Consider the following 15,000-nt stretch of genomic DNA (forward strand, 5'->3'; position numbering starts at 1 on the left):
ATGATGCCACTAGAGCGTGTTTTTCTTAATGCCGGCACCATCAATTTTAGAGCTTCTAGTGATGTGGAAACGTTGTTATGAGCACTTAAACAACTTTACAGTAATATCTTACCATAAGCGCTTCTAATACCTTTTCAGTGAAATAATTATGAATTTGACTAAAACAAGCTTGTTATGGTTATGGTTATGGTATATACAGCATTTTTTCACAAGGAGCGTGTTTCCTTTCTGCATGCCAGAACAATGCGTTTTGGCCTTCTTAGAGCTTCTAGTGATGTGGAAACGTTATGAGCACTTACACAACTTTGCAGTAATTCCTACCAGGAGCTACTTCAATCATTTTTCAGTGAAGAATCATGTGAAATGACCTCCAATGAGCATAGAAACCTCTTTTTTTTTAACATTAGCTTACCTGCAGTCAGAAGCTACTATTACCTTGTCTGTATCTAAGAAACATGCGTTGTGAGTTTCTAAGAGCTTCTGTGAGGTGAAAACGTTGTTATGAGCACTTAAACAACTTTACAGTAAAATCTTACCATAAGCGCTTCTAATACCTTTTCAGTGAAATAATTATGTGAATTTGACTGAAACAAGCTTGTTATGGCATGAATTAAAACAAAAGTCAATACATTTACCAGTAAATTTTTTTAACTTAATATTTAGCAGGAAAATCATTTGTTGGTTAAAATTGGAAAAAGGCCAAACTACTAATTTACAGTATATAGTTTTTGTTAGACAGATGTTATACATTCAGTGGTGCTGGTCAGGCAGACACCACAGTCACATCTCAGGGCCACAGGGTAGGTGTAGGTGGAGTCGACGGTTGGCAGGCAGTTGGGCAGTTTCACAGACACTAGACGGGTCTCGTTGTAGGTACAAACGCGCTGGTAGGACTCAATGAAGGGAGGGTCCATGACCGGCTTCTGGAAATATAAACAGACAAAGGGTCGGGTTATGGCGGCTGTGGCTCACATGGTCCGGTCCAATCAGAAGGTTGGTGGTTCAACCCTTGCTGCAGTCCCATGTGGAGGTGTCTGTGGGAATTGCTCCCGATGCTGCGCCACCAGGGTAATATGAAAACATTTGATGTTTACTTTGGAGGTTGGCTGTTTACTTTGAAGGTTGGCTGTGACCATTTCGTTCTTGTGAAGCTCTACAGAGAAATTTCAGGTGGTGGCCATATTGACTTCTGTTCATAGGCAACAAGCTTGTTGTTCTTCTAAATGTTCAACTTCTAACTTTCTCTCAGCTAATTTTGACCCAGATTGGTATTTCACCGCTTCAGTTTGTTTTGTAATGTCAGTTGGCTCTGACTTATAGGTAATTCATCTAGACAATGTTAGAGTTTTTGGTGTTTAGATTTTACAATAAGGATGTTTGTTTTTGTGCACCTATTCCCGAAACCTTACAATTAAAATATGAAATTTAGGTGGCACTACACCATACCACTCCCAAGCCTAAATGTGAATTCAGATTAAAGAGTTTACTATTCTGCACATGGCTGCAAAAGTTTGAGAGTTTGTGCATCCTAAAGTCCTCAATTAAAAAATAAAATGAAGACTTTTGCACGAAAACCTTTAGCATTTTGTAATTTTTTCTAAAAATAGCTCCATGGACTTCAAGATGAGACCTATGTTCCCTCCACATTTGGTATGTTAAATTACTTTTGTCCAATTTAAGGCGCATCTTAGGGGGCGCTATGAAGGCCCCTGGCAACGCCCGAGCCCAATCATTACAGAACTTTGTAGTTTTAGATAGGTCTGACATGTGTCCAAATTTTTGTGAGTTTTCCAGCATGCGAAGACCCGCAAAAATGCGAGTAACGTCGCACCGATTGGGCCCCAATGGGGCCTTGCACTGAAAGTTTCAATAGGGCCTTCGCCTCTGTCGGCGCTCGGGCCCTAATAATCCTTAGGAAAACAATGGGGTTCCACAGCTCCGCTGGATCTGTGAACCGCGTTTGCAAGGCAACGCGGTTCCCAGCCCCCTCAGGTTTCGACCCCTAATAATTCCTTCATTTTCAATAGGGCCTTTGCCGCTGTTGGCGTTCGGGCCCTAATCAAACCTTGCCTAGTCACTCCCATTTCTTTACTATTGGGAGTTCTCCTACAGATACTTGCATCAGTTTAGCATAAATCTTGGACACTAATCCTCTCACAGAAGAATCAACAAGCCATTTAAGGATTGGGTGTGTCTTTAGGGCTGATCTTAAGCAAAGATAAAGGAAGAAGGATGTCCTAGGGACCTCAAACCTAGCTCTCAGGGCTTCAAAAGATTTTAATTCTTAAAGTCCATACCCAACAGAAGAGGTCCTGTAACAGTAGGCAAATCCAAAAACAGGAAACAAGCAGAATCCCAAAAACAGGAACAGGCAAAAACTCAGAACAGTGGCAAGCAACCTACTGACAGAGACAAACGAGAACACTGAACAGAAAACAATAATCCGACAAGAAACAAACACAGAACAGAGACTAAATACACAAGGTAATGAGGGAACGAGAGGCAGGTGACACAAGGCTGGGAAACAGGTGAAACACATTAGGGCTGGGAGAACAATCAAAAAAGGTGGGAAAACACAAGACAAGACAGAAAACCAGACTATCAAAATAAAAAAGGAAACAGAGCAAAACAGAAAAACAATAAGACAAAGCACAGAACAAAATACCAAAACCATGACACGGGTATTCAAATGCCACTTATTGGTGTAAAGTTGGTCAGTGTGTTGGTGATAATAGGGCCATGGGCTAGCATACACCTTTTTGGGCATACACCTGCAAAAGCAAGGTCTTGCAGTCTTCCAGTGAGGTTTTGCTCTATTTCTCTCCATGGTACTGTAGACATCCACAATCTGAGGGCCCGTAGCTGAAAGGCTCTGTGGTACACTTTAAGGTTGGGGAGGGCCAGGCCTCCCGTGTTTGTGGTACGTTGCAGGGTAGAGTATTTTAGCCTAGGTTGTTTATTATTCCAAATATACTGCCGAATTACGGTATCAAGTTTCTTCCAGAAATGTATTGGTGGGGGTAAGGGGATCATTGTACTTAAGAAATTCACACAAGGAACTATGTTCATTTTAACAACAGCAATCCTGGACCATAGCGATGCCGGCAGTGCAGCGCAATTGGCCAGATCTCTTTGAACACTACTTTCATAGTTGTCCTGGACAACTCACTGTAGCGATGCGTGAATGGTGATGCCCAAATATGTAATTTTGCTTTGGGTTGGTATTGATGAATAGCTGATGTCACCTGTCCGTTGTTCAACAGAAGATGATTAGATTTATTCCAATTGATTTTATAGCCGGAAATTGAACCAAATTTGTTAAAGATCTTAAGAATTTTTGGGACAGCAAAATATCATCTGCAAATAACGATATTGAGTTGTTATTGGATTTAATCTGGACATTAGATATTTTATTTTGCTTTATGGCTTGGGCTAACGGTTCAAGAGAGATTGCAAATAGCATTGGGAGATAGCGGGCATCCCTGTCGCAAGCCCCGTGCAATGGGGAATGGCTGTGAATGCATGAATTGGTTGAGACTATGGCTGTGGAACTCGCGATATAAAGTATGTACCACGCCCTCCGTTAGTCCACAAGTGCTGAGTCCTCCAGTCGCGCCCGGCATCAGCGCAAGTCCCACCGCCGCCCTCTGGTTCCTTGCGGCGCGGGGCGGTCCATGCAAGCGTTCTAGGCGTAGTGCCAACTGGCTCCCTTCCCCCCCACTCACTTTGTATAAAACAGTGGTTGGCGTATTTTCTGGACATAGTTATGCTTCAGCAACAAAGCCAACTCATCTACTATAGACCTACGGAAAGGTGCCGCAGCATAGGTATCAGTCTAATGACCTCAGCATCAGTAGAGGAGGGCGACTAGGCAAGGTGTGATTTCTGTTTTTGTTTTTCTTTCTTTTCCTCGAGACCGTGGAGGGTGGGGAGTGGGGTTGTTCTTGTTCAAGTGTGTTTGTCTGTTCTGTTGTTTAAAATGAAAAAATAAATAAAAAAAAAAAAGAGGCAGGTTTAGCTCTTTCAGGAACTTTTGGCACTGTGTCAGATCTAGATTTCAGGAGGATTCATACAACTTTGAATAAAAGGATTAGAACGTGGTGGTGATATTTTTAGGATTCGTTGAGATACCTCTGCATGCGCTGTTGATAGCAATGTGCTTGGTTTGCAACCATTAAAATAGTAATTTTGCCTCACTCTGTGCATTATGAATTCAGCTCTCCTTAGCAAATCATTTAGCTCTTACTCGATTTGTGACTAAAAGAGTATGTGTAGATTTAGAAAAACAAGTCTTTAGAGACTGCTTAATGATTTACAACGTTCTTCCAACTCTGGTCCTCATCCTCTTCTAATTCCAGCCAGAAAACTCCACGGCTGCAGCGGGGGCGAAATTCAAAAGAGCCATAATACCAAAAAAATAGCCCATTTGAAATGGGAACCAATTACTCTTTAGCTTCATTAAGCAAGTATATTTTGGTTATGGGTCGTTCAATGATGTCGCTACTTCCTCATAACGGACCATTTATTACCCACCCCAGTAGGGTTCTGATCGCATAAGGTCCATCTTCACCTTCACGACTGTTAATCACCTCTCAAGGCTCCATCAACTTGGAGGCGTTTGTGCCAATTAACAACATCAGTATTTATATGGGGAATATTTACGTCCTCTAAATAAGGCCATTTTCTCAGCTCCCTTTCGCTGATTATGTTGGCTATAGAGACAGGCATCTCTTTTTGGGTACACACTTTGGGAAGTGGATAGAAGCGCTCACCAGAAAGTCCTGAAATCTCCAGACTGTCAACAACAGAGCTTTCTACTGCGTTATTATGGCCCAAGGTGTGGATATAAATCTTGAATTTGCGTCCTTCCATGTTCAACTTGTCAATGAGCTTCTTGGTGCAGAAAGTTCCTGTACTCCCTGGGTCCAGAAAAGCATAGGTTTCAATAACCTTGTTTCCCTTTGAGCACTTCACCTTAACAGGCAAAATGGGAAGAATTCCATTGCAGTGGCCAGCCCCTGTAAGACTACAAGCGGAGAATGTTGTACAGCTGTCAGAAGTATTTGACTGCTCAGTATTCTTCTGTTCACCATCCTTCTGATCCTTCTGAGTAACCCTTTCCTTCTCTCCTATGTGCAAAACACTGGGGTGCGTTTGGTTGCACTTGTTGCAAGTGATGCGCCTGTCGCAATTCTTGCTCAAGTGTCTTGTGCACAAGCAACTGAAACACAGACCTTTCTCCTTTAGATAGTCCAGTTTCTCCCTGTGTGTCTTTCTTCCCAGTTTAAAACATTGTTCCAAAACATGATTACCAGCAGCACAATACAGGCAGGAAATAGAATCAGTCTTGGATTGGTAAAGGATGTCACTTTGTTCTGAGCCTTTTCCTTCTCGTTACCATCTGGTTTGCTGCATCCATCCTCATTCTTGTGAGCGTCTGCTTTGCATCCATCCTCAATGACCACCTGTGTTGCAAAGCTTTATTATCAGCTGTAGTTTCACCTGTGACTTGCTTGCTTTTATAGCTCCTTTGATAACAGGAGAAGTGTCCTGTATGTCACTAAAGACTGGATCTGAAGTGATTCTGACCTGGTGCTCGATGTACTTCACAATGTCTGAGAATTGTGCCCTTCGACCAGTTTTCTCCAGTATCTCACATGCCTTTGCTCTCCACTTGTCTCTGAGTTTATACGGAAGCTTCTGACTCAGAATCTTTATGTTTGCTGGCATGTTAAGTTCCTCCAAGTACTGAAGATCATCCATAGCGTTGGAACACTCATGGAGGAAAAGTCCATAAGCTTTAAGCGCTTTGGGGTCCTCAGCTTTGATACTTGGCCATCCTGTGACCTTCTCCATGTAGGCCGCTGTTATCGTAAACTCATTTCCATAGTGCTCCTCTGCAGTATGAAGGCAGCTACGCACAATATCCCTTGGCTGCCCCCTAGTAAATTGCTCAAGATAGTACAAACAGTCTCCTTTACAAAGGAGAAGTGTCCTGTATGTCACTAAAGACTGGATCTGAAGTGATTCTGACCTGGTGCTCGATGTACTTCACAATGTCTGAGAATTCTTTGCTTCCACGCAGTGCTCAAACGCCTTCATAAATGTGTTGAACCTTAGGAGGATCTCCATCATACATTGGAATTTCTCGGCGTGGCAGCAGTTGTGACGTTTGCATTTGAACAAGGAGAGCTGTTATGTCATTCTGTTGTTGCAGCAGATTGTAGCGACCTGCTGTCTGAGTTTGGCCTTGCAGGGGTTGAAACCCTTGTTGGCCTAGAGTGGGTTGAAAGCTTTGACTGAAGGTTGTCTTTGATTGTAACTTTGATTGAGAACCTTGAATGACAGTTGGCTTTGGCATGATAGTTGGCGTGGCTAATAGTGAAGCATTGCTTTGCAGTGGTAGCATGTCGCTGTGAGGGCATAAACACAAATATTGAGGACTGTGGATTGAGAGAGGTGAGCGGGAGCTTAGATCTAGCCCCTTTCCTGATGTAGGAAGCCATTCCATCAGATTGCCTTGAATGAAGGCTGCTACTGACCTGTAGCACTGCTAGCTTAGCAGAAGTGACAGCTATCTCAGTGTCCAGCTCAAGCTGCTCCCTTTTTCTCCTCAAGATGAGCTCCTCCAATGCATGCTTATCCTTTAAAGCAGCGGCTCGAGCCAAGAGCGCGACCTGTTCCGCCTTCGCCCTGCGTCTGGCTGAAGAAGTGGAAGATCTGCTACTTGAGGATCCGCTACTTGAGCCATGGTGCCTTGACTGCACATTTGAAATGCTGTCTTGAGGTCAAATCTAATCCTCCTCTTCCTCATCCTTTCCACCAGCAGCTCCATTTCCATTGCTGGCTTCAACCTCATTTCCAGCATTGATGTCAACAGTTTGAGGACCATCCCTTTCATGTTCCTTTAAAGTGTTGTCAACAACCGTGTGTTTCTGTTGCTCCAATTACATTTTCACTTCGGACAGTTTGAGTTTGCTCAGTTTCACCTGGCAAATCATCATCATGATCATTACCCACTTTGATAGCTGGACAAGCTTTAGTGTCATACAACCATTGATTTGTATCCACAATAAACTCGATATTCAACATTTTAGCTTGATATTTCATGTTTGTTTGCTTCATGCATCTTCAAGATGCATGCACCTGCTGTATTTTGTCACACAACACATTGAACGTGTTAAATTAATTAATTTTCAACCTCACTTACATGCTCTTTATCACCCATCAATTTAGCAATAGATTCTTTTGAGTTCGACAGTTTACCAAATTTAGACTCTTTCCTTTTCTAAAGTGCTTATTTTTTCCAATAAAGCTTTGGGTGTTAATTTAACCACACGTTTTTCAGTTACAGCTTTTACCACTGCACCCTTACAAAGTTCAGTCTGAAGGCCAAGTTGGCCTTTTCCCTCTTCGGCCATAATGACCACACAAAGTAAATTAGCTTATTAATCAATAAGCAAGCAAAAATAGTTTATGTTGCGCAACAACTCGTCTAGACGCGCAAAATTATTTTAGACGGTTTGCGAGTTTGCTACCAATGCATTGGGTTTACGCGAATGTGTGCAAACAAATTACCATGGCCATTCACAATATCAGCGCTGATCAGATCACCACATACCCCAATCGAACGTTGGCTGGCTTTGATGAATGTTGTCCCGGTGTGATGATGCTGGTATTCCGGTGGCCCTGTAGCTCGCTCCGGTGCAGCTCCAATCAGCAATTGGCAACTCCAAACATTTGCCCACCTCACATCCGTTGTTTCCAAACGAACACCGTGAAATCCACTATGTAACAGGTCCGCGTCCTCTCGATGAACGGTTATCCAAATCGAAGCAGTTTTCGACCTAATGTACAGACTAAGTCCTAAACGAAGTCTAGTACTGGTTGCTAATACAGCGGATTAGGTTTAGACGTGCGCCCAGTGCGCTCGGACATAGCAAACAGAGAGTTCAATGTTACAATTATCTCAAACCGTTTATTTACCTCCATATATCATACAGTGGCAATAACTTTGACTCATAATACATGTAACCAAACGACAAACCGAATTGCTCACCACGAAGGCAAGGCACAAAGGCACAGTCGAAAACTGTTTGCTTCCCAAATCAGCAACACCTGTGTCTAGGTTTCCTCCAGGTAGGCTAATGACCTGGACTGACCCGAAGTCAGCTGAGCCACAAAGCACATACAGCCCCCTAGTGGCACAGGGCAAAATTGCATGAAATAATACAAAATGAAAATGGCTCATACACACGCTATAAAAGTACTCTGTTACAAGTAAAAGTCCTGCATTGAAAATGTTACTAAAGTAAAAGTATGTAAATATCATCAGGAAAATGTACTTACATTTTAGAGTAAAAGTTTTACTTTAATGCAGAAAAATCCTTATAAAAATTTTATAAACTGTAAACGATCCAAACAGTTGTGTTTAGTGGTCTAATCATTTCAGCTGGACTTGTAGGCCTTGTTGGCTAGTTTCATTTATATTATATTAAAAGATTTTGGGGGATCACGTCATGCACCGACCAGAATAGACGTAAAGTTATCAGCTCCCCACTGAATTGCTTTAAACTATTTTTCCTACCAGTGGACAGTCCTGTCGGGTGTATGTTCGTTTCATAATGTCACCTGACACATTTTTTGCACACCCTGAGTCGAGCAGAAAGAAGTACGACGGAGCATTAGGGCCACATCAAAGGAAAAAAAATAAGGAGGAAGATATTTTTTTAATTTATTTTGCATTTCGAGAATAAAGTCAACATGACGAGAATAAAGTTGAACTATACCATTTCGAGAATAATGTCGAAATGTCGAGATTAAAGTTGAAATGACGAGAATAAATTCAACTCCTTTATCACTTAATCACATTAGAGCGACTGTCCGCCATGCTAGCTGCCTCATAGGCAGCATCATAGATATGGGTAACAGCCTTAGAGTGCCGCGCTTGCCTGAGCGCCACTCCTTCAGGATCAAACAAGTTGATCAATTGTCTTATTGTGTATTGTGATACAACATATCCTCTCTGTATTGCACGTAGGTGTAACCATCGATACCCTTGCATCTGTCCATTACAAGCTATTTCAGCTTGCAGGAATACGGCCACCCCTTCCAAGTTAGTGTGGTTTCTCCTCCTGAAAAGACGCAATTTTCGGCACAATCTCTTCAAAGTCCTAATACTTATCACTATACTGTGTTTATGCGCTAAAAGAGAAAGAGTTCATGCACTTTGTAGAATACTATAGGTAAAGTTAGTAGTTTAATTTATTCTCAAAAGTCCGACTTGATTCTTGAAATATCAAGTTTTTTCTCGACATGTTGACTTTATTCTCGACATTTCAACTTTATTCTCGAAAAAGTATTTCAACTTTATTCTCGTCATGTTGACTTTATTCTCGACATTTCGACTTTATTCTCGACATTTCGACTTCATTCTCAAAATGCAAAATAAATTGCAAAAAAAACCCATCTTCCTCCTTAATTTTTTTCCCTTGATGTGGCCCTAATGCTCCGTCGTAGAGAGACCAGAACGTAAAAAGGAAGCTAACGTTAAAGCTAATGCTGCACTTGCTAACGCTAGCCAAAAAAATGATCTGGAACCGGAGGTGAGGACGGAACCAACCCCACCGACAACGAAGAGCTGAGTGAACAACGAGACAAAGCTATTGTGGTGGACTGTGTTACTGCAAATATATATGTAGTAGATGGGGATGTTATATATGTCATATTGGAGTTGTTCCTAGGGGGCAGTAGTGGTTCATCTGGGAGCATGGGGTGGTGAGTGGCACTGGGCTGTTCTGTGGTAGTTATATTAGCAGACCGCCATACTCATGTAATGCAAGAGTTCAGTAAACCCAGATAAAGCTACTTCGTGTCTGCCTTTCCTTTACTAATACAAGGATATTCGCCTATCTGGCGACGAGGAAATCGGTGAGCTCGGATGAAGTGTTAACCACAATGATAACAAGAAGAAGTTTGGGAGCTCAATAACGCGGAGGCTCGGCTAATGTTGGATGGCGAGGAAGCTAACGCTAACCAAGGCCTCGAGATGGCTAATGCTATGGTAGGAACACTTTCGGCTTTTGACAGTCAGACCCAAACTTGGGAGAAAAAGTTTTGGGACATTTTGTAAATGGGATCGAGGATGAGAAGAAGCAGGCAGTATTGTTAAGCTCTGTCGACAGTCGGACGTACAGTTTGATGAGGAACATATTGAGCCCGAACAAGCCTGTGTGAAATTGTCCAAAGATTCAAGTTTAAAGGAGAATTCCGGCCAATTTTTACATTAATCTTGATTGCTATAGCTACGCAAGTACTTTCGATAGAAAAACCCTGACCCGAATCAGTGAAGGTAACACGGAGAAGCTGCAGCTACGTACTACAAGCGTCCCCTGAGCTAAAACGGCAGTGATCGGGGCAAGTTTTAGAGTGCCTTTGTGCCTCTTAACAGACACAAAATGCAATTAATATGTCTGTGCCACATGGACAGGGACCTTACGAGTCAACAAGATGCGTTTTCAACTCAGACATTGTTTAAATTCACCTACCCTGGTCCTTGTATCGATCCTGCCGGTAGCTAGCTTGCCCTGCTAGCTGTTAGCCGTTAGCAGCTAGCTGCCGTCCAGTGAGTGTATTCAGACAGGCTTCTGTAATAATCATCCCAATAACAATCCACGGAGCGGTGGTGGTGTGGATATGTCCTCCAGAGGACAGGTCATGTCACGTCTTGAAGTGTATTCCCCCCTCAAAGAAACAGTAGTGCGGTAGTAGCTGTTAGCTGCTAGCTGCCGTCAGGTGAGTGTATTCAGCCAGGCTTTTGTGATAAATCATCCCAATAGCGGCGGTGGTGTTGGCTATGTCCTCCAGTTACTGAAGGCTAGCTTTAGCTTGCGTTTGGAGCATCAAGTTCATCTGCCTGTTTCCCCTCTCTGTCTCGTTCTTTCCAACTCTTGTGAGGCTAGTTCTTCGTCTGTATACTCGGCTTCAAATAAATAAGGACGACCATCAAACTCAAAAGGCTCTTCCGTGTGTTGTATTTCTGCTATATTCTCCATAGTTATATTACTCCAAGCTTCTTCCCTTATAAACAACTCCGCTCTTCACACACTACGCTCCAGAAAGAAAATAAATAAATAAAGCGTTAGATTAATTAGCTGCGCAGTACTTGGTAGCCTTGTCCGTCTAAATGAATTATAAATAAACATAAAAAACTAGTAGGCTATTTGCAGTATATTAAATCGTTTTTTAACCTAATTATTTTGCACTGAAATGACACATTCGAGTCTGTCAGCTCTGACAGCGTTGCATCATGTGCACCTGCCCAATATCATAGCCTATGATTTCCGAAAATAGTACTATGTCAACTAGTGATATCAGCACAAGAACTGTTGAGGAATATGCAACATAATACTATACAATAAGACAATTGTTTTTGTCATATGTTATAATAACTGACGGACACTATCATTTCAGCAGCTCTGTGCATGTCCTTGCACAGGGCGAGGCTGAACATAGGAGCTCAGCTTCGCGGCTAACCCTGGGGGATGCTACCGTAGTTGCGGGCGGGTGCGCCTGCAGTTATAAAACGATTATTAGACTAAAACATTAGAATATGCCAATTCTGATATGCTCATATAGCCTAATCAAAACAGACGGGGCAACCTAACGCAGACAAGTTAGCTTACCGTTTTTAAGTGATATGCCATGTTTGTAGTTGAGCTGTGATATGCAAACTGTTGCTTTGCTGTTTGCTTTGCATTCGACTTTTTTTCCATTATCTATTTTTGTAAAATGCTGCCACACTGCCGATGTCTTTGACATGGTAGAGGAGGACTGACTATAAATTAAACGCTCACGATTAAATAAATATTCAGCAAACCACCAGACCAAGGCCTTCTAGTACTTTCTTCATTCTGTCTCCAGTGGGTTGGGCTGATCCAAAAAGTGAAAACAAGGGGGGTGTTGTGAAGACAGACTGTTACCTGTGAAACAGGGGTGCTTTGAAAACACCCCCGTTAGCAATTAGTGCTTTCCACCTGATGAAATTAACAAGGCAAAAAATAATAAAAATAAATTCAAAACAGCCCTACTACAGTGCTCAATTACCTATTTTGAGGGGGAAATAATCTAAACCTTTCGCTGCGAAGGCATGATCTGTCCTATGCAGGACATCCACCAGACCACTGGGTGCTCCGTGGATTTTTATTGGGATGATTATCACAGAAGCCTGGCTGAATACACTCACCAGACGGCAGCTAGCAGCTAACGGCTAATGGCTATCTGGCTGTACACACTCACCGGAGGGCAGCTAACAGCTACTACCGCACTACTGTTTTTTTAGGGGGGAATACACTTCCAAGACGTGACATGACCTGTCCTCTGGAGGACATAGCCACACCACCGCCGCTCCATGGATTGTTATTGGGATGATTATCACAGAAGCCTGTCTGAATACACTCGCCGGACAGCAGCTAGCAGCTAACGACTATCAGCTAGCAGGGCAAGCCAGCTCCCGGCAGGATCGAGACAGGGACCAGGGTAGGTGAATTTAAACAATGTCTGAGTTGAAAACGCATCTTGTTGACACGTAAGGTCACTGTTCATGTGGCACAGACATATTAATTGCATTTTGTGTATGTTAAGAGGCACAAAGGCACTCTAAAACTTGCCCCGACCACTGCCGTTTTAGCTCAGGAGACGCTTGTAGTACGTAGCTGCAGCTTCTCCGTGTTACCTGCACTGATTCGGGTCGGGGTTTTTTTCTATCGAAAGTACTCGCGTAGCTATAGATTAAGATTATAAGATTAACGTAAAAATTGGCCGGAATTCTCCTTTTAACTCGAGGACTAGAGCAGCGAAGGAAACTGTGACGGAGTATGTGGGTACGGCTACGGGAGCTCGCTCAACACTGCAACTACGGTGATAAACTGAAGGAGATGCTTGAGTGTGGAGATCTTCACTGCCTGCAGACCAGCAGCTTAAGGGGGGAGGGAAGCACAAGCAGTCTGTAAAAAGTTCCAGAAACGATAAAAAGCAGTCCGCGCATCACATAAGTGAATCTCTGGAGAATGTCACTAGTGATGAAGATGTATTTACTGTGTACACCCTAACAGAGCCAAAAATAACGAAAGTGGACCCCATTACTGCACAGCTGAACAAAGTTCGAAGCGGATACTGGCTGTAGTGTGACGATTTTGTCAAAGACGGAATATGGACAGCAGGGGACACACAAGAGTTGCAGGACGGCTCAGTGATTTTGAAAACCTATACCGGCAAAAAAAGAACCAACACTAGGAGCGGCAGAGGTTACTGTGAAGTACAAAGACCAAGTCAAGCAGCTACCAGTAGTGGTCATAGCAGGCCCAGGACTGTAGAAAGTTGAAATGGGTTGATATGAGTCAATGATCACACCGAGTGTAACCGACTGCATTTAATCCAAGCCTTCGATTACTGAGAGACAATACTACTCCAACAACTACACCACTGGGCATTCTGATTGGATAAGACAACACAGTACGGTGGCTCATAATGAACAAACTGCATAAACATTTAACCAAATGATCTACATCCCTTCCTTTTAGTCTTTAGCACCATCAAACAAGATAACACTGTTAAACATACCTTAGCAACTTAAATCAAACAAATATGGTAAACTGCTCATTTAACTTTAAATAAGCAGTTCATAGCCTACTAATCACCATGAGTGTTTAAGTCCATCAAATGTCACAATACTGAACACGCTGGATAGCTGGGATGAAATTGCACTTCTTTTTTTTCACCTGTATTTGGGATTTGGTCTGCAGATGCGACCTGAACGTGTGGTGTATTGTGTGTTGTGATTCCCAATGGGTGAGTGCGCTGTGGACTTGGGCTGGGGGGGGGAAGATGGGTTTTGTGGTTGCACAGTGTTCGGTGTTGGCATTTGTGGTGAAGGAGGACTGTCCATTGTAGGAGGGCTGGTGTCCTGAGGGTCTGGGTCATCTAGGAGAGGCGGTGATGGCGGCTCAGCCACAGGAAGTATGTGGCGGCGATTTCTCCTATAAGGGACTGTTCGGTATTTATGGAATGGACCACCGGAGGAAAATAGGGGAGGGTCATGTCTTTTTATTTTTTGTTGATGGGAGTGTCATCCAATTTTTTTTAGTGTAGGGGGAGGGTCACCCAACTTTAGTATTCATGAGAAGAGCAACATTTCAAAGTGGCTTGTTTGGTGCATATTCATATTCACCCTTAGTAGACTGTCTCTCCACAGCTGGCCTCTGCCCACTTTCTTCCCCCTCTCCTTTGATAATTTAAGCCATAACTGGGAGTGTATCTGTTTTAAAAAGAAATAACCTGATTGCTAAATATATATATTGTAATAAAATCTTTTCTACCTTTCCTATTGCAATTTGATTTAAACCTCATTTCTAACCATCCCTTTTACAGGCACTTCCGGTCATAAATTATCCATTAATAAATTTATATTTCTTTTGTAACCACGTCTCTGTCTTACTTCAGTTAGTGAACCTGTTTAGCCTTTTGTATAACTGGGGTGCTTCTTGAAGTAGAAATAAACATATCTTGGGGTGAGAGTCCCCAGGTGGCGTTGTCGGTTAGTTAGACTCGGGTGGCGGCTCCTCCCGTAGCGCCACCCGCCTTGCCACACTTAGCAAAATCCTTGAAGTGCTGACTGGTGTATTGTCTAGCATTGTCATTAATGAGTATGTGAGGTGTACCATGTACTGAAAAGTGTTTTTTTAATTTGGATATGACAGCTGATGAGGTCAGATCTTGGAGGAGGTTGACTTCAAACCAGCCGGAATACGAATCCACAAGAACTTGATAATGTTTGCCATATATATATATATATATATATATATGTATGTGTGTATATATATATATATGTGTATATATATATATATATGTATGTGTGTGTATATATATATGTGTATATATATATATATGTATATGTGTATATATATGTATGTGTGTGTGTATATATATATATACAGTCAGGTC

General features: G+C 42.5%; 1 protein-coding gene across 1 annotated transcript in view; it reads right to left on the minus strand.

The window, feature by feature from the left end:
• Positions 1–731: 731 nt before the first annotated feature.
• gphb5 (glycoprotein hormone subunit beta 5) overlaps positions 732–15,000 on the minus strand; it is a 27,019-nt gene continuing 12,750 nt past the window's right edge. The window contains exon 3 of the mRNA XM_078278085.1: positions 732–923. Within this exon, the coding sequence (XP_078134211.1) occupies positions 732–923 (192 nt within the window). The remainder of the gene's footprint in view (positions 924–15,000) is intronic.

Source organism: Sander vitreus, chromosome 20 (assembly GCF_031162955.1).
Source record: "Sander vitreus isolate 19-12246 chromosome 20, sanVit1, whole genome shotgun sequence".
NCBI lineage: Eukaryota > Metazoa > Chordata > Actinopteri > Perciformes > Percidae > Sander > Sander vitreus.